Below are 22982 nucleotides of genomic sequence, written 5' to 3'. Positions count from 1 at the left end.
CACACACACACACACACACACACAGAGTAAGTTCATCCAGGCAGCAGGGAGAAAGCACTCTCTCGGCATGCTGTGGTCGTGCTACGGTAATTGAATATGAGAAGATTTACCATGAATATTTAAACATTAGAATAAATACAATGAAGATCTGAGGCTTATAGTACAAACACTTCAGAGGAGGATTGTTGGATAAGTGCTCTCTCCACATAATTCATTCCTAATGTACTCTCTCTCTCTCTCTCCTGTCTCTTTATGAGTTGCCTAAGGAGTCAATGCACATACATGGATAACAGTCTTGCCTTCTTTTTCTGGGCTACAGCCGATAAGATGCTGCTTCTGTACAGTTTTTGGCTTCAACATGTGTGTTTGCACGTCTACGCGTGTAAAAACAGAAAGGAAGGGAGCCATTGTGCGTGTAGACTGCCTGTATGTGTCTGTGCCGTCCGTCTGTTTCCCCTGTGGGTCGCAGCTTGGACGTTTCCTGAGGGCTGATGCCCTGCTCGCCTCACATCTGAGCAGCCAGGCTGACTAGGCGGCCCCCAGAAAAAAGGCCCCTAGAGGCTATGAGTACAAGCTGTCCTGCTGGACCTCTAGTGACTTCACCATGGCTCCTCCTGAGCCGCTCACTCGAAACACACAGACCAAAAGAGAGCAAAGGAGAGAGGATCGGTGGTGCTCTGTTTTGGCAACACAGACACATTTGGACAGCTCTCCCAGCGGACCGTTCCAGTAATCCATAAGAGTGAGAGAAAGGAAAGGTGAATAGCTAGAAGCAAAGACACAACAGAGGGGAAAAAGTAGAGGCGCCAGAGGCAGGCTCAACTTCTGAAGAATGACACGCATTACAGGCCAGCTGGTCCGCTGATAAAATAAGCCAAAACAATGAGATGATCACATGCAACAAATAAAGTATGAATTACTTCTGAGGACAAATATTTGACATTACTTCCCTATTCTCTGATCTCGCTAAAGCCTTCAGGAGGATTTGCCCTGGATTAGGCCTGCAGTCTGAGGAGGGGATTGTTCCCGACAACATCCTCTCTTTCGTCTGAAAGGCTTTTGTTTTTATGATGAATTTTTTATCAGTTCTCCACAATGTGCCAAATGAGCCACGAGTGAACAATAGCATAAAAACCCCAAAGACGTACACAGATACCCCCCTATTCCTCTGTCAATTACAATTTTGGTAATTGACAGAGGAAGTGATATTGTCTCTGCTCATTTTCAAGGACCATAAACCAGAGTTTGTGGGGGACAATGCGCACCACTAACTACCTGGCTGTGTCTCTTTGGGGATTATCTCGGCATTTTATGCTCTTATATCTCTGCTCAATATCTCTCATTTCCCAACAGGAATTAGCGCTGGAAGAAAAATAACCTCTCCTGCCTCGAAAATGGAGTGTTGTGCCGGTACGCTCCAGGATTCAAAGCACACTCTCCTATACAGGTATATTTATAATCCTTAGCTGTCGCTCTCCAGAAGAGCAAATCAAAGCCAGTAAAACATAACTGCCATAAATAAATGAATAGATGAGCAACAGCCCTGGACTGAAGGGATTCACCTAGCAATCACCCACATCAGATCAGATCAATGCTCATGGAAATTTCATGAAGCCTAGAATCCACACCGCTTCATATTTCACTATAATAACCCACAGAGCCGCAGGGGGAGTGTGTATGAAGGGGTGAGGGGGAGGAGGAGGAGGAGAGGGTGGAGGGGTGTTGGACGTATGAGCTTCGGGGGAGGAATATGAGATGGGGGGGGGGGGGGGTTTGGGGGGAAAAGGGGGGGGGGGGGGGGGGGGGGAATTGGGGGGGCAAAGAGGAGGAGGTGGTTGGGGGGGAATTGAGAGGTCAGCACGGTGGAGTCGTCCTGGAAACCCAAGGGAGGAGGAGGAGGGGAAACTACAGTAAGTGTCCAGTCGCCCTGTCTCCTTCTCCTCCTGACTCACAGCACTGTGTGTGAGCGGGTAGTATACTTGCAGGGTTAGGTAATTGGCTCTGAGGCTTGATGTTAACACCTTAACAGGCCCTCAGACAGTGGGTAAGGAGCTGATCATATCACAACCCTCTGTTTCTCTCTCTCCTTCTCACTATCCGCTCCTTCGTCTCCCCTCCCCTCCCTCTCTCCCTCCCTCCCCTCTGCAGTCTCCAGTGCTCAGGTGTGATCTCATAAGCGCTGCCTTGCGATCGATGCCGCCAGTGGCAGGGGGTTCAATAGCCCTGAATTACGGCTTCATTTCTCCCCCCCGCCACCCCACCCTCACACAGATGAGAGCTGCCTCCCCCCCATCACCGCCACACACACACACACGCACACCTATATATACACAACACCCCCACCGACTACTCACAATCCAGATCAATACCTTACAATCTAATTTTTATCCATTTTTCCATAAACCACGAGATTGCGTTTATTTGCAGAATCCGACAAGCTAAATAAAGCATCGCTTGAACATGTCAGGGAGACTAATACATGGCTGGAAATTCATACACAGAAAACAGATGAGTAGAGCTTTTTGCTCCTAAAGGAAGGGAAAGGTTGAGGCTGTGGAAGAAGGAGAGGGAGGAGAGGACGGAGGGAAGGAGGAGGAAGGGGGGACGCTAAGAGATTCTACAAATCAATGGAGGTGTGGATGCTACTACAACCTAGGCTCTAATTATCTGTTGCAAAAAGTGCATGATGACAGTTAACAATACCTGACAGCATGGCATCTCACTGGGAGAATGCAGATTCTGGGAATCTGGAGGGAAAAGTATGTGCTTGAATTAAGATATAAGAAAAACACAAGAAATCATTTCCCTGGTGAACGCCGCTCATTTCAGCGGGGTGTAAAATAATCTTCGTTCGAAATTCATTTACATCATCATCATGGACCAGATGCTCCTATAATAAGAACGGAGCGCGCTAAAGAGGGAAGACAAGCCACATGGTGCAGAAAATTAATCTCAATCTCAAATAGAGGTGTGAATTTCCTCACTGTTAAGACTGTGCGCAGTAAACGTGAATGTGTGCAGCTATCTCAGCTGGCCCCCCGTCTCCAGCTGGAGACCAGCCGTTTTAATCAACAGCAGGCCTCCACCCAAGCTCAATAAAAGACAGCATTCACAAATAGGAGCAAGACGAGTAATTGACCAGCACCGTGGCTGCACCCCACTTTTATTGCCAGATGACTACATGCTGCATTTGTGTGTGTAATGTGTGAATGTGCTTGTGCCCGTGTGTAGGTGTATGCACATGTGCATATGAACACAGAATATATCTGTGGGTATATGTTAACAAGAGACTTTGTCACTGATTCTGCAAATTGCAGCAACATCACAACATCCACAAAATCAGCATCAGATATTTTACTTCTTTCTAAGTACTCGCACCATCTGAGCAAATCTTTGTCAGTTATTTTTTTCAGTGTGCTACCAGCAGATTTCATCACTGGAACGGCTTAATTCAAAGCTAAAACAAATCTAAACTTTATAGAGGATGCTCATGATTACAACACTTACTGTGGCATCATCTGTGTTTCACTCCAGTGTCTGTAGTGAATAGAATGACAGACAACTGACAGTCCTTCCACCACTCCTAAAACTAATTTGGAGCACAGAGGCAGGCGGAAAAGAAACGAAGAGAGATTTCAGCAGCATCCCGGCGGGTTTAAATTCTGCTCTTGACTTTTGTCTTTTACCTCACTTTTCCTGCTCCTCCTCACGGCACCTGAGTGATGTTTCCTACACACATAATCTGCACTCAGTGCTGAAAAACCACCCTTAATGTTTGTGCGTGTGCGTGTGCGGATGCATGTCGGTGCGCATGGTGCCGACCTTAATGTGAGCCGGCAGAGCCTTTTAATATCAGCAGAAGCTGTAGTGGAAGCACTAAGCAGACAAGGCTGCATACTGAGGAGGGAGGGATTGCCTTTTGAACGACAAGGGTGATTCATCAACTCCCCCAATCTATGGCCAGTATCCCTGTGTCACACACACACACAAACACACACCCGAACCCTGGTGGCACAGAGTATTATCACTCTATATTGCATGGAGAAAAGAAAAGGGAGAGCATCTCTGATGAATGTTACAAAGGACAGCAATCCAGTAAAAGGTGATACACAACCAAACATGGAGACGCATTTGTACAGGAGAGACGGGGGAGGGGGGGGGGGGGGAAGGGACCGGATAATGAGAGAGAGAGAGAGAGAGAGAGAGAGAGAGGGAGGGAGGTAGAGGGAGATTAGGGAGAGCTCTCAGCCCCAGAGGTGGGTAAGGCAGAGGGCAGAGAGAGGAACAGAAGGGGATAAGGGGATGAAAAGACAGAGGAAGAGCAGAGAATGAAAAAAAGAAAAAAACATTATTTTATTCTTATCAGTGGAGAGCTTAATTGCCTTTGATGAGTCTAATTGGAGCTTTCTGAAGTCTAATGGCAGAGGAGTCCTTAGAGACGGCAGAGGACACATTACTGTAATAGCTTCTCTCCGAATCTCCTCTGCACCAAAAGTCCGCTACTTGTCTCCTCTGTCCTGAACTATGGCGGAAATGTTTTCCATTGAGCGCCGGCTGGTTGTAGAGTATCAATGATCAGGCAGAGGAGGGTGGAGGAGGGTAAACCTATAGATGGGTTATGTGTGTGTGTGTGTGTGTGTGTGTGTGTGTATGTATGTTTGCAAAGTAGCGGTAGCAGCAGTATTGGTTATGTGTTGACTTAATTAGGTCTGTGAGCTGCTCGCTTTCCTCTCCTCAGCTGAAGTTGATTAGCAATGCCAGCTGTCCCCAATGTAATTCAGCGTGCACATGTGTGTGTGTGTGTGATCGTGCGTGCACATGCAATATATGAGTATATGCATGTCTGTGAGTGTGGAGCTGTGTTGATGTGTGTGTGCACGCTAGCTGCCAGCTGCCACGCAGTGCTGCCAATCCTCCATGATTAGTACCCACTGGCAACTGGGCTCAAACTGGTGCCAAACAGACCCAGGAGGGCAACATGGCCCATGGTAATCCTCCATCCCTCTCTCCCATCCTTCACCTCTCTTTCCTTTCTCATCCACCTCTCTCCACTCTCATCAATTGCCTTTTTTTTTTTTAATGCTCCAAATTCTCCGCTCATCCCCTTCGTTGCTCTCTGCCTCTCTCATTCAAGATCCCAAATGTGAGAAGGTTCTTCCTCGCTCGGGGAACGTGAAACGCCAAAAAGGGGCAGATAGAGGAGCTGAGGGAGAGGTACAAATACCCACTGAGGGTGCACAGCAGTGGCTGAAGTGAAGTGTGTGAAGAGTGGAACTGGGATCTGTGCCTTCGACACGGTTGACTGTGTCACTGTGAAGGTGCCAGCGCTTGGCAAGCAGGCAGCACAGTGTGTGTGTGTTCAACTCCCACTGGATGACCTCTTGCTACCCCTCACCTGTTGAGATTCTTCTATGTGCCTCCATGGAAGCCAAGAGGCGGAGAGAGAGAGAGAGAGAGAGAGAGAGAGAGAGAGAGAGAGAGAGAGAAGGGTGGGGGATGAATTCATCCAAAGAAGCAAGTTTTGAATAAGTGAATGTGACAAGGGGAAAGAGTGGAGGGCTGGGAAGAGATAGAGCGTTTATGCATACGGTTCCCACATGTCTGGCACATTAAAAGGCTGCACACACACACACATGTGTGTACATCTACACACACTTACATACACACAGCTCTATGTGTTTGGCAGAGTGCGGGCTGTTGGACAGCTCTGGCATGGCAAAGGCTGCCCACCCATCTGCCCTCTGTCTTAGTAATGCAGTTACTTGTCAATGTGCATGTGTGTGTGTGTGTGTGTGTGTGTGCTTGGAGTACATTCACACACACTCACACACACACACACACACTCACACACGGCCTATCGTAGCCTTTCCCATAAGTATACAAACACTATAACTATGACGCATCGACATGGATTCTGTCCAGTAATTAGGACGTGCAGAAAATGCACGGCGGCGATGTGACGCACACGCTCTCTTTCAATTGCGATTTTGTCAAATGTAGGCAATTCACAGCCGGGGCTTACGGCCTAAGTCTATCAGTGGTTGAGATTACAGACAGATTTATGTGATTCACAACCTCCCCGGGGAACCTGCGGCCTCGCATTGGTTAATCACCGCTTCACTTTCACTCTCTCTGCCGCTCTTTTCACTGCACGGCTGTAACTCTGCACCGATTCGCTCCGATGTAACACTCAAGCTATTCATGCCCCTTGCACTCACCGTCAAAAAAAAACAACCACATTCTCCTCATGGACCTCTTCCTTTGTGAGTCACGCCTTTGACAGGGTTAAATCTCAATAATCCCACTAATCAAAAGGTTAAACCTCCTCCCGACCTTCACCTGCTTCATAAAAGAGGGTAAACACTTTCCCCCGCCAGAACAGAAGGCTTTTGCGCTGAATTATTGAGTCGTGTTACTCAATTTTAAATTGTTTAGCATGCACATATTTCTCCGGAAGCGCTGTCGAGGAAATGATGAATGAATGTTTATAGACTGCAGCAGGTTACTTTTAGCAGATATTGCAAATAAACAGTCCTAATACAACATATGAAGTTCTTTTTATGTGATTATAGCTTTTATTGACATTATTCAAAAGGCAAGTTGTCGCTGTAAAAAATGAGAGAATCCAGGAGAAAATTGCATGAGAAAAGCCAGCAGATAGGTAGATTGGGGCGACACTAGCTCTGTTAATTAGTGTCATTAGTAAGTGTTAGTGCGTCGTACCTGTGTAGATGAAGCGTCCAGGTGTGCCTTTGCAGAACTGTTTGGATTTGTAGGACAGCGTGACCTCCACCACCCCGGGGATGTGTCTGGGTGGAGTTTGCACACGAATGGCGTGGGGGGTGATCAGCTGCGGGGGAGGGGGCAGAGAGGGCATGAAGATTAATGCAATGAAACTTCATATCTAAACATGTGCTCAGGGGACTATTCTCGGCTTGCCTCAGACCTCTCCTTTTGCAGCTTTTGACTTTCTCTCTTTGTATAATCAGCCTGAAAATGATGTGTTAGCGCTAAAGCCCTCAGGTGGCCTCGTAGCCCGAGGCAATGTCACTGTGAGGCTTAGGATGGTTATCAGTGCTGACATGGACTCTGTAAGAGGGGTTCAAAAGCAGTTATCTGTTTATGAATAAAACACACCTTCCTCTGCATACATCTATTACGCAGTATAAGCAAACGTATAATATGCCCGTCTCTGGTGCCCCTGTCTCTGTCTCTGTCAGCCGCGGCTGTCTAGCTGCCGTTAGCCACATTAAAGCAACATTGTGTCTTAAACAGGCTCACTTAGTGTGGTTGATGGGCCTGCTTGCAACGTATGTCTGTGTGTATGTCTGTGTGTGTGTGTGTGTGTCTGTGTGTATGTCTGTGTGTGTGTATGCTGAAGGGCCTTTGAAGGGAAACGGTAACAAGACAAAACACAGATGAGACCTCGCTGAGTGCTCGTTTTCGGCACGCTACAGTCAACTAGCACTCAAAGCTAGCGGCGCTCAAAAGCTATCAATGCCTCTGCCAGCAGCTATCGTGTATGTGCATGTGTGAGCGTGCGTGTTGTTCTAACTGTCCCTTTCATTGCTCACTTAGCTACGCTTTCATTCCACCATTGTCTGGCCCCACTCACCTCTCAGCTAGATAATATAGGAGCTTTTTATAGAATTATTCCTTTACTAAAGACAAAGCTGTTTAGCTGCGCCGCTCACTGACCTTCAATTTCACACATACACTACATTTACATTTTAGTCATGTGGCAGACGCTCCGTACAAAGAGTCATACTGTACGGTGAGCATATATTGCAAGAAGGCAGATACTAACATAATTGAAGAAAGGGTGTGGAGCTGAAAAGAGATGTGACAAAAATAAAATCGGCTACAGAGAGAAATGAGAAAGTAGGCTGTTAAACGTTTGCAGTAGGGCTGCAATTAATGATCATTGTCATTAATAATTATCTATTTAGCATTTTTTATTGTCACCTGAACTGAAACGGACCCAATTTTAATTGAGGCGAAACACATTAAAGAGGAAAATCTTCCGAAGCTCAAACCAGCAGATGTTATCTGAATGGCATTTTACTTGAAATATTCTGTTGATCAACTATTATGACTAGTCGATTTAGCACTAGTTTACAGCAGACCCTTTTGGTCAATGTTTTTTTCCATTTGAAATACTGCATAGTTTCACCTCTTTAGACCTCGTAAAAGCCTCCGAATGAAACTATCTGAGAAGCGAAGCATTTTAAAACTGCTAACAACTCCTGCGACATGGGATCCAAACAGACATTGCCTCGTTTAAATGGGAATCAAGCCGAAAAGGTTGGGAGCCATCGGTTTACAGTAGAAAGGCCTCCACACACACACACACACACACACACACAACCACACTGATGACCAGGTGGTGACTTACCTCACTCCAGACCAGCATGGTTCCAAAGATGACCTGCAGGCCGTCAAAGAAGTTGTCCCCGATGATGATGACAGTAGCGCCCCCTGTGGTCCAGCCTTCGCTGGGGCTGATGGCTTTGATGCTGGGGGTTGCTGCAAGAGTCACAGACAGAATAGATTAGATGCTAACCAACCTAATGACAGCCCATAAAGGTCTTTGCTGTTGGCATAATGTATAGTCCCCTCTTCTTCTTCCCATCTCCTTCTCTCTCACACACACATCACCTCTCTCCTCTCTCCCAGGGGTCGGGGGCGAGCGAGGAATACTAATCAGAGTGATTATACGCACCCCGTTATTAAACATCACCTCTGCCCTGTGTGTGAGGGCAGCGGCGGTGCGCTTGTTTTATGACACGTGGCAAAGCGTGCAGGCGTGTAAATGTCAGGTGTGCTGAGTGTCTGATCAAAGGCCACGCGACCGGGGAGCAGAGCAGAGCCAACAGTAGCTCTGTCCTCTGAATACGCCGCCTTCATTAACCAAACACTTAGCTCATGCTCAGCTGTCTGTTTCTTATATCTGTGGTCGCTACTGTATCTGCAGCGCCCGGCCACTGAGCAGCAGCCCACAGCGGGTCATTTCAGCTCCGGCTTGGACGCTTGTAATGCGTTTTTTTAAGCTTTCAATGTTTTCTCTGAAAACATATTCTTTATATCTTTTCGGACAAAGTACAGGAAATAACAACAATAAACCCCATTTTCAATAACTGGTATTCAATGTGCTTTTTGACCTTCTCAGTTGGCATTATTGACTTGGAGATTACTGGATGTGATTGAAGAAAAGAACAGCATTGGGAGAATACATGTTTATACAAGCTAAATCTCCTCTCCTTAACAGATATGCAGCTTGTCAGACATGCTGTAATTCTGTAAAGCGGCATAATCCACTTTAGACTGGGCTGACTTTTTTTTTCCCCCTGCAGCCTAGCCTTTGCTCTTTGCCTGACTCCCTGTTCTGTTGATCCTCCCCAACAAGCTGGAATGATATTTAGCCCCCCGATACGCCTGCAGAGATCAACGTTCACCAAGCAGCAATCTGTGGCCGTAATCATGGCCTAAAATGCCTCCTTTTCACAGCCGCTGATATTATGTGCGCTCCATGTGCATGTGTGCTTGTGTGTGTGTGGATTAACCAGATGGTGGAACGCGAATCCATGTGATAGGATTATACTTTGGGGTGTTCCTCGGTGCCATCTGTTCAACTGCGTGCACTGCTCATCTATTACCGCCTGAAATGGGCCCCAAAAGTTGTGTATCCACACAAACTCAACACACACACACACACACACTAGAAACAAAAGGAAACCGCTGCCTTCCCTCTTTTCATCTCCTCTTCATGCTATCATGCACTTCTAGCCCTTCCTCTCACTGTGCCTATCTCCCCCCTCTGTCTGTCTTGCTCTTTTACTCCTGTTGTTCCTCCTTCCAACCGCCATCATCAGGAGAGTAGAAAATCAGAGGAGAGGAAATTCCCAAACAAATCTCTCCGACACTGGGAACATCTGTTAGCGTACTGAGTGTGCCCTCCGTTCTGTGTAAGATCGGAGGGCACAAGTCTCCAACATGTCTCGTCTTTGTGAACTTTTCAAATCGTCTGTGAGACCAGTCGCAGGGACGAGTGCTCCGTCTTACCTCTAGAGAATGGTCAGTAGAAATACTTAACCATAACATTCAATCGTAATGCAATCTACTGTGGGCCATCATGTAAATCCCTTCTTAGTTTTTTGTCATTATCATCCCTGAGGTTGACTTTCCTCAAAGACAAAAAAAAATATGTTTCTCTTATTCAATGTCTGGGAAATCGAAATGAGAAAATAACTGGATTAGGGACTTGGGAATCAGTGCGGGCTCCTAAATCATGTGCACATGTCATTATGAAGTATTAAAGGTTTGGGTTTGGCTGTGCATGCGGGGGTGTGTATGTGTGTGCGTGGGCTGTTTTTTTGTGTGTGTATGGAGTAAACCTGAGGGATGGGGAGTGATGGAGGGTTGGAGGATAAAAGCAGGTCTCCGAGGAAATAAAGCCAGTGTTGGCTTTAAGCAGAACAGACCTCATAAGACACATAGTGCTTATGCGAGGCAGAGTAGAAGGCCCAGAGGCAGAGACCTGGGGGGAGCAAGCCACAAGGGAGAGACAAGAGACTCGCTAGCTACCACTCTCTCCTCTCTAAGCTCGAGTTGGAAACCCTACAAGGGAGGAAAGTGAGAATCCGGGAGGAAGCAGGAGAGAGATAAGAAAGACAGCGAGAGAGCAGGTTTGAGAGGGATAGAGCGCAGACAGAAGAGGGGTTGAGTGCGGAGCCAGACAGGGAGGGGAAAAGGGTGAGGGAGAGGAGGGGAGGAGAGTTGAACAGAAAGAAAGAAAGTGAGGAAGACAAAGAAATCTCGGTAAGAGAGCATGGGTTTTTGTTCCTGCTTTTAATACCGTGTTCCAGGTAGGACGGCGCTCCTTCCGACGGGTCCAGTCGTCGAGCTCGGCGCCCGTGTTTGGAGTTGTTGTGCACAAACATGTTGTCGGAGACGGCCAGGACGTGACCCTCCACGCTCACCGTAGTCGACACAACCACCTGAGACAGGGGAGGACAGATGGAAACAACAATAAGCCTCACTTTGATATAAACACCTGCAAATTCTATATGGTGTGTTTGTGTTGTTGATCTATATTTTCTAAATATTTATGTGGATTGCAGACTTTTATTTTGAATGGGACATGAGAACACCTCCAATGTTATGTTTCATATTTTCCTAAAAAGTGGTTAATACAGTTTTAAGGGAGTAATGCAGCATTAGTACTCGGGAAGTAAAGTTTTACTTGTTCTATTTCATAAATTTAACTGCATTTATGGCTTTTCGGCATTATTAACTTTTTGTTCTGGACTAACTCTGATTACTTTTGGTCTATTTTTGTTATATATGTGACGCTGAGTTAAACCTGCAATAACAGATTTTTGGCTACAAAGAAACCAAGTTGTGAACACAAAACTTATATATATATATATATAATCGCCTTATAAAGTTGATATGGCGAACTTTGCCGATTATACATCCAGGAGACAGAGAGCAACATTAAAACATGCATTTCAAGTTGTTTTTCTGGCCACTAGGTGTCCAATATTAACCCTCCTTTTAGCTCTGCTTTTGGTCTCCACTGTCTCCTGAGGGGAAAATCTGGCTCTTTGGCTGCCAGTTGCTCCACTATGTTTGCCTGCTAACTGCTAACTTTGGTGCTAGCACACCGAGCATTAATGTGAGACAGACCCTATAAATGCTTTGTTTCTCTGCGAAACAAATGCTATGAGGTCATGCTGGCGTCATGTCTGGTGCTTTGTATAAAACTTATGAACGCTAGTCCCAGGAAATGTGGTGTTTGTCCTCTATAGCACACACTGTACGCACGCAGGCGGTTGCGTCTCACCTGAAAACGCCTCATGTCTCGAGGGTTCCCTGCATTCTTCAGGCAGTTCTGGTTGCACTTCAGGAAGAACTTGAGGAAGAACCTGCATATGCAGAAAGAAAAAAAAGAGAGAGACAAATGAGTTAGAGAAAGAGCAGCTGTCTGTCACCGAAAGTACAGTATGAGCCACTTCAATAAATCACAAGATACAAATAAAACTAATAAAACAGCAGTGGCAGACAAGGCTCGCACACCGTCCTACTGTCATCCATCAGTTGTTTATGACAATGGGAGTTTTCAATGTAAAAACAGCTCCGGGATATTGAGTAAGATGCTACCTTGTATATCCATCTCCGAGCTGCTGTCACAGCTTGCCATAAACTCACCGGGGCAGACGCAGCCCCCACCCCCCACCCTCCACCCCCTGCTACAGAGCCATGTGACGGAGGTTTTGCTGTAGCTACTATGCAGCACAGTGTTGCCATTCCTGCCTCTCTCAATCTCAGTGTGAGAGACCACATCAACAGCACCTGCCATGCATTATTAATAGGCTGAGATGGCAAGTATGGCTACCCACATCAATACTTAATGAGGGAGGGAGGGGGGAGGGAGGGTTAGAGGAGGAGTAAAGGGGGGAATGGGAGCACCGGAGGCCTGAAAAGCAGAAAAAAGGGGGCGGCTGACAATATATTCCCTAGCCCCACCCCAAGGCCTTAAGCCTGACAACTTCTTCTTTAACTGAAACTGTACTGCACGTCTCTCTACCACCATCCCTTCTGCATTGTCTGTCTCTCTGAGAAGAAAAACCACACACAAAAAAAAACAATATCAAATGAACCGTGAAAATAAACAGAGGCGTGTACAAATAAACAGGAACCCTCAAAAGGGGGAAAATAAAACGACAACATTTCCCGGTCCCCTCCTCCTCCTCTCTTTGAGGTAGCTCAAAGAAGTGCTGACAGCTGAAACTGCTTACAATACAGATCTCCACCAGCCAGAGAGAGAATCACTCCTTTGCTCAGCTTTTCTTTCATATGTCTTATTTTCTACCCTCTGTTCATTTGTTATGGCTAGGATTCTGCACTGGGCAGCGCGTTTGGAGCCAACTGCCTTAGATATAATCACGCACGAGCAAACACATCACACACACACACACACACACACACATAGAAATGTCAAGAGAAACACAGTAAGCAGCAGCGTGACTTGGACAATTGCTTCATCTAGAAGAAAACAAAGAAAAAAACAAAGAGAGCAACGAAGATAAATAGACAGACCAGAGTTCTGTCTCATTTCAAGGGCCAGCGTACTGCTGTGCACATTACAAGCATCTGATGTAACTTGTGAATTTATCCCTGACAACTTTTAAATGCATGACAGCTGGTTAGTGGTAGACGCTCCTCTTCAAGTGAGGAAGAAAAAGCCTCTCATGATCTGAATAACAGAACTGTCTCTCTGTTTCTCTGCCGCTTTCTTCTTTTTTCTTCTTCTTCTTCTTTGTTTGTGTTCTGATTTACGATCTCGCTGGCGCAAGAGGCTAAATCTGAATGAGAAGGGGGAGAGGGAAAAAAGGGAAAGAGAGGGAGGGAGGGAAGTAGAAAAGCGAGAGGAGAAAAATGATGGAAAGATAGACGGACGGACGAGGTAGACTATGTGAAATCCGAAAGGAGAGACAGACCATCCTCCTGTATATTTTAGGAGCTGTAGGCCAATATCTCAATAATTCATGAAGCGGGAGAGATGGAGGTTGTTTTTTTTCTCCACTGTGGCTGTTGGACCCCACAGGCTGAGGGTCTCCCAACTTTCTTATCTCTTCGAGGTCAGAGAGCAGCCTTGCAGACAGCTGTGGACCACATCCACTTGTCCAACATACTACACCTTCCTCGCTGCACCTCCTGTTTAATTCATCGACTCCGCTCCTTTTCCCCAACTGCCCTCCTCCTCTTGAGGCATAGATGATGGACAGATGATGGATAAGTGGGTAGAGAAAAGTTGGGGTCACCAGAGTCAGAGGTGACCAAATCAGGGGGTTAAATATTAGAGTTTGGATTGGAGAGAGGAGGAGGAGGTGGAGGAAAAGGAAGAGAGAGACTTGGCTGAGATATTGAGTGCGAAAAAAGAGACAGTAAGAGAAAGTCAGCATGCCTCATTCGCTCAGCCGTATATCAGCATGTCCCCTCGATCTCCAGCATGCGGGGATCATCCGATTCATTATTTACATGACTTAAGGTGTCTGGAGTCAGCCGCACGGAAACATTACAAAACTGCAGCATGTTGATTCCTCGGTGCTCTATCTCAGCCGGGGGACTGGAATCACCGCTGCTCACATTTACATGGATCAACCGAGTGTGGGCGTGTGGAAAGGGGGGAGGGGGGTGTAGAGCAGTCCGTGTTGATATGCAACAGCAAAGAGATTACCATAAGGATTTATGGATAATCTGATTGACAGCTGACAGTAAATATGGACAGATAGCTGACGATAATTCTCATTTGCTCTGTTCAGCTCTCTGTTATCATGTTGATCTCGCTTTTTAGTCAATGAGAAGGTGCATTTAGAGATTCACAATTGTTGCTCGTGTTAACTTTGACGACCTTTTTTCAGCCTGAACCCCCCCACGTCCAAATCCGATGAGCTCAAGTGTCCCTTCAACAACAACATCTGGTCGTGTTCATTTGAACTGATTTTAAAGCAGATGTTAAGTAACAAAACAAAAGTGGATATACAATGGTTCTTTTACACAACGCGTTCAGGTCAGTTTGGTCAAGCTCGGATTATCCATCACTTTAAACTAAAGATTTGAACTGTTTATTAATCATTTCTTTTGGAAAGTTATTTTCAACTCACTCACTACTGAAAAGCATGTATTACTTTTAATGAACTATTTCTACTTCTCTTCTCACTTAATGATTACTTTTCATTGGATCTTATTGGCAACAGCAACTGACTCAGACTGGTGGGAGGTGAGTACTGGGCAGTCAGCCTTTAGTAGATTGCTGATGCTGACGGATGTTTATTTTCCTCTTAACGCGAATATGTGTATATATATATATATATATATATATATTTATTCAATACAAACACATTAGTCTTTTTAATTAGCTACTCCACAATCTTTTCATTTACCCTCCTGACAACTCCTCCACACAATGGCATACAGATTCAGTTCAATCCCGCCTTTAAAACAGATAATAGTGAATGAAATCAGAAGTAATCTTTGATGCTGAAGTAACAATTCAGTATGAAACAATACCCGTCTGATCATTGCTGTAGCAACCATTAAGGTCGGCACGGTCAGATCGGTAAATTCTCTGGAGTATTTTAACAATCTACTTTCTACAATTCGATAAAAATTACACATATAGTTTTTTTAAGGCTGAGGCTGGTATTCTTTAGTCTTAAAATATCTTTAAATAGATTTTTTTTTTGGAAACAGCATTTACATGGTGAGATAAAATGTACAGACTATTGATTAACTTAAAGGGTAACTCATCTCAAAACATACAGTCTCACTTAGTCTACAGAACATATTGTCTCCTGCACACATTGTCGCCCCCCTCTTGTTTGTATTTGAGACTCTCCCCAATTTCAAGCTGTTTTACTGTGCCGACTGCACAGCTACAAATATTACCACTGCAAATTGCTGCGCCGGCCGGATTAAATGAAATCAAACCATTTTGCTCTCACGTAATTATCCCCAAATCCAGGAATGGCTGTGGAAGTGAATTTGTGTAAATAACTGCTTGGCCTCTTGAAGCCTCATGGCATAAATTTGCAACAGCGGAAAAAAACCGAATGAATAAACACATGCAGCCGGTCACCGCAGTAATTTAATGATCGCACACTTTCATCATATCGTAAGGGGCATTATTTGTCACTTTGGAGCAATTAAACACAAAATCACCCTCTGCCCATAAAAAAAACAAAACAAGGAAAGCAATTATAACACAACTTTTAAGTAATCCCTGTAGCATCTAAATATTATTACTGTGGTGATAAAGATTGTCTACGCGATTAGCTAACAGCAAGGAAGCCTCTGAGGGACAATGCTGTTATATTTTCTAATAATTTTCCAACATTAGCAACAAATGAGGTAAAGAGTTGTTTTCCTTGTCAAATTCAACACGGATAACTTTAGAACTGTGTGTGTTTTGTTTTTTCTTCCTCGGTACTTCTAGTTTATTCATCTTTTCAGCCTTTTGTTACACACTGTGCTGTACATCTTTGTGCCTCATTTCTTTATTCTTTGCCCCTCCTCTCTCTGTTTTGTTCTGATGCCGATGCGCTGTAAAAATGGCTGTGGGTGCCGCCATAACTCAGCCCTCTCCTCTCCCTCTCCCTCCATCCATCTCTGCTGCACAGATCATCTCCAGAAGAAAAGCACTGTGTCTGCCTCATAATATGCTTCATGAGGTGTGTAATTCACTGTGCTCCGGAGGGGAGCCATTTGTCTCGGGGGTTAACTAAGTGACACAACAGCACTTCCTTATGCCTGTTACCACCGTGGGACACGTTGAACTAATCTAGGCAGGTAGAGGAATGGAGGACCTTGCATTTCTGCAATTAAGCGTTGAGATTTGTTCAGGAAATCGATCCTAATGAAGTCAGAGGCGAGCTCAAATGAAATGTAAATATTTGTAAGCAAATATAATGTTACAACGGAAGACAAGTGTGTGAGAAATAGGCGAGCAAACTTTAAGTGAAGTCAGGCGCTCTCAGAGTTTTGTGTATTTTCTTTTCCTCCCCTTGTGTTTCACTTCTCGTATTCTCTCTCTGTTCTGAAACTCTCTTTCGCTCTTTCCGCTATGCATCACTGACACTTCAACCGAGAGCCTGACTGGCTTGTTTCCGTGGTGACCTGTCCTCCCTGCCTGAAGTATATGCACATACACACACTAATTTAGGGAGATTTATGAGGGGGGCCTTGCACCAGGAGCCATGCAGGCTGACCCCAGGGGTGTAGGGGGGCACTGGGTGGAGGAGGGGGCCCTGCCTCCAAAGAGGGGGGACATTAATAATCCAGAACCAGGTCTGTCTCTGGGCCTGGTCCTGGGCCTTGACACCAGGCTGTAACAGGCTGCGGTGGCCCAGTTTACTGGGAGAGAAACATCCAGTTCTTACTAACATCAGATAGCAAATATTGAATAAAAAAGACAAAACATAAAAGAAAAGGTGCAGAACACATATTGAACACACAGAAACACGCAGACAGAGAGAGTGAGACGCACACGCTAACACACACTTCGCTCCATTCCTTTGGAGTGCTACTCCTCAAAGTAGCAGCGAGCACCTCTATATTGACCTCATGTCTATCTTAAGTGTCATGATTTATTCAAATAGAACATCTCACTGTGCTGAAAAATTCATCTCCAGCTCGCTCCGTGCATCGTCCCATCCTCCTCCCCGTCTGTATCTGCTCATGTCGTGTCAGCGGAATTTGCCCCGTTGTTAAATATTTCTTAGAACAAATGGACCCTGGAGGAGGGAGACAGTGGGTCAGGGAGGATCCGCGCTGCGCCTACGCCGCTGAGGGAGAGGCCCCACTTGGGAGAGATCGCTCCTCGCTTCCCCCGGAGCCGGAGCTCCAATCCCAGCTTGGGGACAGAAGTCCCAGAGACACTTAACCAATTGTGTTTCATCCATTTCATCCGAAAAGGATCATTCAAAATTCAACTGAGAGAAATCGTGCAGGGAGCATTGACAGACAGCCAATGAGATCTCTGCTGCTCGCTTGTGGGAGAAAGGAGTGAACTGGGTTCAACAACTTGCCTGATAACATCGCTACCTGTGGCCTGGCTTTTACACCACAGCACCGGGGGGGCGGGGGGGGATAAATGCAACCAAATAAACATCTCTGCATGCGTGTGTGTGTATGTGTGTGTGTGCGTATCAAAGCCATGATGAATAAGAGGCTGTCTGGGTGATGGACAAGCTTGGCAGGCGGTGCTGATTGAAACACTTCCTCTGTCAGGGCCTGGCCCATTAATCTGATGGAGACAGAGACAAAGAGGGAGAGGGAGGGAGAGAAAGGCTCCAGGCCCCCAGACCACGAGAGTAATGAAGGGTCCTGGTCCCTCTCACCTTAGCGCTGCCCTGCCATGCTGGGAAATGCTGCTACCCTGTCCAGCCCAAGCCCTGCCCTCGTGGGACTGACCAGTGAATAATGGCCCTGTCATCAGCCTGGGTAGACGCCGGCGCACAGCCGAAGGGTGTGTGTGACCGCGTGTGTGCTTGTGTGTGTGTGAGACCGTGTGCCTTTGCCCGCCTGCGTGCCTCCCCGCGCAGTCATTTACCCTAACTGTTCTCCTCTCTACCTTAGTTGAAGACTGATATTCATATTGAATAGTGTTGATTTAAGCACATGTTAAACTTAATGCATAATGCATCGACTATATATAGCTTGATAAAGAGCATTGTGTCAACCCGGGGCCAGCCCCATACATTGTGGGGATGAATGTGCCGCTTGCAAAAGTTCTTTCTTTTTGTTCCATTTAAGCACCGTATTAAATCATAACTATGACTGTGCACAGGCTCAAGGTTATGTTTCTAAATGCAGCAGGATCAGAAATCAGAAACTTAATTAGTGTGCCGTGTTTGTTCTCGGGTGAAAAGTTGTTCCCTCCAATGGGTCTTGAGGGAGCAACATGGACGCAGAGAGTGGGAGAGAAATGTGAGGACAGAGAGAGTGTGTGTGTGTGTGTGACGGAGGGAGACTGATACTGAACAGAGATGTGTGGCTTGGCTGGTGTGTGTGTGAGCGTGTGTGTGCACATGTGTGCGTTTTGGCCTTGCATCCCTCGGTGTTTATCAAACATATTACAGCTCCTTCTAGATTCCTCACCTGCAAACCCCCAGCCTGCTGCATATGGCCCACCAATCACAAAATAAGGAATCATGCATACATTAGCATAGCTAATGACCTACCCTCTCCATTTAATATGCAAATTTACTGAAACATTACTGAATGCCGTCTGTTCTAAATGAATAAATTTGAATCGCAATTAGAATAATCCTTTATAATTAATGAAAACTGTCAATTTTGGTTCATAAGTAATTTGATTAAAGTGGTGATGGGACACTTATGAAGTTCATCGGGCTGTGAGGGGTGTGAACACACGCTCGCACGCATGCATGCAAACGCACACACACACACACGCTGCATGACAACCAACAGCAGGTCCAGGGCTGCATTATTGATGAAGATGATTAATAAACTTATGAAAGTGGTTGTCACACATGCCAGACCTTCTTTTTTTTTTCGCCCAACACAACTTCTTTCCACTCCTTTACCGCCGTGGAGAAACAACAGATCAATCACGGCTTTCTGCCACCTGACAGAAAGGGAAAAGTGACGGAGTGATTGAAAAGGTTTCCCGGCCTCTTGGTGCTGTGTCAGTGGCCTGTCTGTCCGACGGGAGACACTGATGGACTGTCGAGGCGGAGGGAGCCCCAAACACACACATGCCAAGTCATTACAGGGGGTTGAAACGTCTCCCTGTTGTTTCTCACAGGGGGGGACGAGCGGTGCAGCTGTTTTAGCCGGGTTTTTATCAGTCTATAATAACACGGTATGACAAGCATATTGAAGAAGAGCGCGGCCAGTTTGTACCTGTTCATCAACATCCCCTTCTTGGCCATTATCTCTCTCATGCTGTGCTATAGCTGCCACTTAAATTAGGGTCACTCAACTGTGGGAAATTGTTGCAACGTGCGCTGCGCGTGCATCTCCCCCCCCTCGTACGGTATGTATATGAACGCGAGTATGCTGGTGTTTGCGTGTCGACTCGAATGCGAGAGAGTGTGTGTGCGAGAGAGTGTGTTTGCATGGCTTCAACCCAATAATAATGGTCCAGATAGTGTTGAGCCTCGCAGACTAATTAGCCATATCACTGAGAAAATAGCAGCCTGCTAATTAATGGGTATTATGGCATTTCAGAAGTCACTGCTCTAATTGGGAGGGAACTGAGCCTCGCATTTCCATACTGCGGTAATACCGGCTTTATCCGGCCGTCTATCTTTCTGTCTGTCTGTCTGCCTACTTGGCATACTTGCTTTTAAACACAATCCTCCAAATGCACGCGGGGAAAATAATTATCCTGCACATGCTCACGTTTTCAAACAGACACACAGCAATGCACAGGATGTATACATACACACACTGCCAAGTGTGTCCACATAAAGAGAACCGCTTTAACCACAAGGGGAAAAGAATACCTGCACAAAACATTTTTGTAACCTCTGACCCACTATCTATATATATATATATATATATATATATATATATATATATACTCTGATTAAATGTCTTCATATTGCTTTTAGAGAAAGAAAAAAACACCTGATGTGAGTGAATTGGTGCGTAATATAATCTATCTGAATAATTCCCTTCATCATTTTGTATGTGTCTCCGAAAACAGCTCTCTCTGGTACACATGCATACATGCATATCCCCTATAGGTTCCTCTTAACCCTATCAGACGGTGGGACAATAAAAATAGATTTGCATTCAAATGCCACATGCTCGGTATCAAATATCAAATCAAGCCCGAGTCACTGAGACGGACAGACCTCCTCCCTGCTTCCTCCACCTCCTCCCTTATCCTCTCAGGGTCCCAGGGTCCCAGGGACTCCCATTCTCCCCCGGACGAGCTCTATCGAGGAGTGACAGGCTGTGGCCAGGGTGTGATTGACAGCCTGTTGATGCTTCTCTTTTCCACCACACACACACACACACACACGCACACACACACACACACACACACACACACACACACACACACACACACACACACACACACACACACACACACACACACACACACACACTCCCCATACGCCTCCACCACCTCACTGCTTGTGCACTGGCCTGGGTGTCTGTGATAGGCCCTGGGCTGTGCCCTGCAGGCTGCACAGCACTATACATACAAATCACCGTGTGTCAGCCTTGTGAATAGGCCCATTTTGACTTTGTCCTTGTAAAGTCAGGCCCCCCCTTGGAGCGGGCTGGATCTGTATCCTGCCTCTTTTTTTTACTTTCCCTCTCACTCTTATATGCACACAGAGGCAGATGAATGATGAAACCGACACAAAAGGACACGTAGTGGGAGCGTGCACACACATACACACATATGCACAGAAACACACAAGGAAAAAAAATGGCAGTTTTAAATACGGTGCTAATGGGCAGCACCTCACAGCAGCAGGGTATAAATACATCAACAACAACACACACAGACGGTCCATACACACCATAACGGCCAAGACCCGGGGCCTAATCTCACACACTCAGCAAGTACACCTGGATAATGTTAAGAGGGCAGTTATAGTCAATTACATTCCCATATAACGCATAAACCTCCACCCCGCCTGTGCCGGGAGAGTAATTGAAAACAGGCGCAGAAAGCACTGGGGTCCAGACAAAAAGTCAACTTCCCACCCCTGACTTTCCCCATTCACTACATTAGCTGTCTTCCCATTCCATATTCTGGAGTCCTGGGGGCAAATGTAAAGGGGAGGAAGGGGTGAGTTGCCATTTGGATATAAGGCAGCGAAAGAGCAGTAGGATATGGAGTCATATGAGGTACTGGAGAGGAAGACAAAAGCAGCGGGAATGGCGAGACGGAGAAGGCTTTGTCTCCCAGGTGAGGTCCAGGGGAGGGGCAGTTAGGGTCGGGGTGAGAGGGTGGCGGACTGGTGGTGTTCCATACGGGTGGGGGAGTCGAGGGGGACAGTGGTTGTAAGTAGGAGTTTGAGACTGACAGGTGACATTACCCTGCGTCATGGCTGGAGGGACAGAGGGCGCGATGGTTATCCAAGCAGAGAAATGTCACCGTCCAGACACCGCTGTGATACGCACACACTCACACTCACACACACACACACACACACACACACACACACACACTCACTTACTTACTCACACACACACACAAACAAGAGCTGCACAGACACACAAGCACACAAAGATCCAGGACAAAGGAGTCTGGAGTCTTTGAGAGCGAAAAAGGCTGGCTACAGTGGGCACAGATGAAGAGATTACATCCTCTCCATTTGAAAAACGGAGATGGTGAGAATAAAGAGACAAAGCCGAAGAAAAGGCTAAGAGTCACTGCTGTACTATTACGAGTCAACAACCTTGCATTTATTCATATCGTCTGCTTTCTAAACATCTGCTTCTCCCCTTTCGCGAAGTCCGTTCTTCCCTCACATTTGTCCCTCACCAATGTGCTGTCTGCCGTTTTCATTAAAGCCTAACCTAATTTTGGCAAAGCTTATAAAATGTCCATATTGCTGCTCATTCGACCCCATTGATTTAGTGTTTGGTTAAATATTCACGACTGTGGATGCAATTAACATGCTGTTAATGAATAATTGATCGCATCTTAAGCGGCCATAAAACTCATGCATATTAATTATTGAAACAGGAAATATGAAGAAAAAAAAAAACAACCTTCCTTGTTTTGCCTCAATCAACCTTCTTTCATTTTGTTTCTTTAGTCAGGCAGGCATGTTGAGAGTATTCAAGGGGGAAAAGTGTAAGTCATGAATGTGTGTGTGTGTGTGTGTGTGTACGGGAAGCAGAAAGGACATAGAAAGTGCTGTGAACACTATGCAAATGCCTCCCATAAACACTGCTTTAACAGCTCTTATATGCATTTAAGCTGCCTTTGAGTACAGCCATTCGGCATCGTGCATGCATCTCTACAGTGTGTGCGCGGCTCGGTGTGATGTGGAGTACAGTGCAGGCTGAGCGCTGCGCAGACAGCCTCGGTGTGACAGAGGTAGTAGAAGCCCGTTTTGAGAGGCAAGTGTTTACCAGGAGCGAACACAACAAAAAACAAATCACGCAAACACGGAGGGGGGCTTGTCAGTGCGAAGCTAGAGATCAGTCAGCCAACAATGAGCTTTCCCCTCGCACGGTGTCTCTACTAGTGTGTGGTTATAGGCTGATGTCACCCCCGGCACCTCCCCGGGCCCTGGTGAGCGAAGAACAATGGTGTAGACAGGGAGGTGGGGGGGGGGGCGGGAGGCAGCTTACATGTACCTAACATTAATACTGCGATGCACCTGTGGTCAGGTGAATATTCGACTCCCTTTCCCCGTGTGTATGCATGAGAGCAAAACTGTGTGTTTGTGCATGGTTTGGAGGAGGTGGGGGGG

At 46.2% G+C, this 22982-nt stretch overlaps 1 protein-coding gene across 4 annotated transcripts in view; it reads right to left on the bottom strand.

Annotated features, from left to right (window-relative positions):
* ebf1a (EBF transcription factor 1a) overlaps positions 1-22982 on the bottom strand; it is a 54506-nt gene that overhangs the window by 12630 nt on the left and 18894 nt on the right. For all 4 annotated transcript variants that reach the window (XM_031857697.1, XM_031857696.1, XM_031857698.1 and 1 more), the window contains exons 7-10: positions 11846-11927; positions 10856-10997; positions 8396-8526; positions 6724-6850 (exon numbers count right to left, since the gene is read on the bottom strand). In XM_031857697.1, coding sequence (XP_031713557.1) covers positions 6724-6850; positions 8396-8526; positions 10856-10997; positions 11846-11927 — 482 coding nt within the window. The remainder of the gene's footprint in view (positions 1-6723; positions 6851-8395; positions 8527-10855; positions 10998-11845; positions 11928-22982) is intronic.

The sequence above is a fragment of the Anarrhichthys ocellatus genome, unplaced genomic scaffold, assembly GCF_004355925.1.
Source record: "Anarrhichthys ocellatus isolate YVR2014 unplaced genomic scaffold, GSC_Weel_1.0 scaffold19, whole genome shotgun sequence".
In the NCBI taxonomy this organism is placed as follows: domain Eukaryota; kingdom Metazoa; phylum Chordata; class Actinopteri; order Perciformes; family Anarhichadidae; genus Anarrhichthys; species Anarrhichthys ocellatus.
This window is presented reverse-complemented; position numbering and strand designations above follow the sequence as displayed.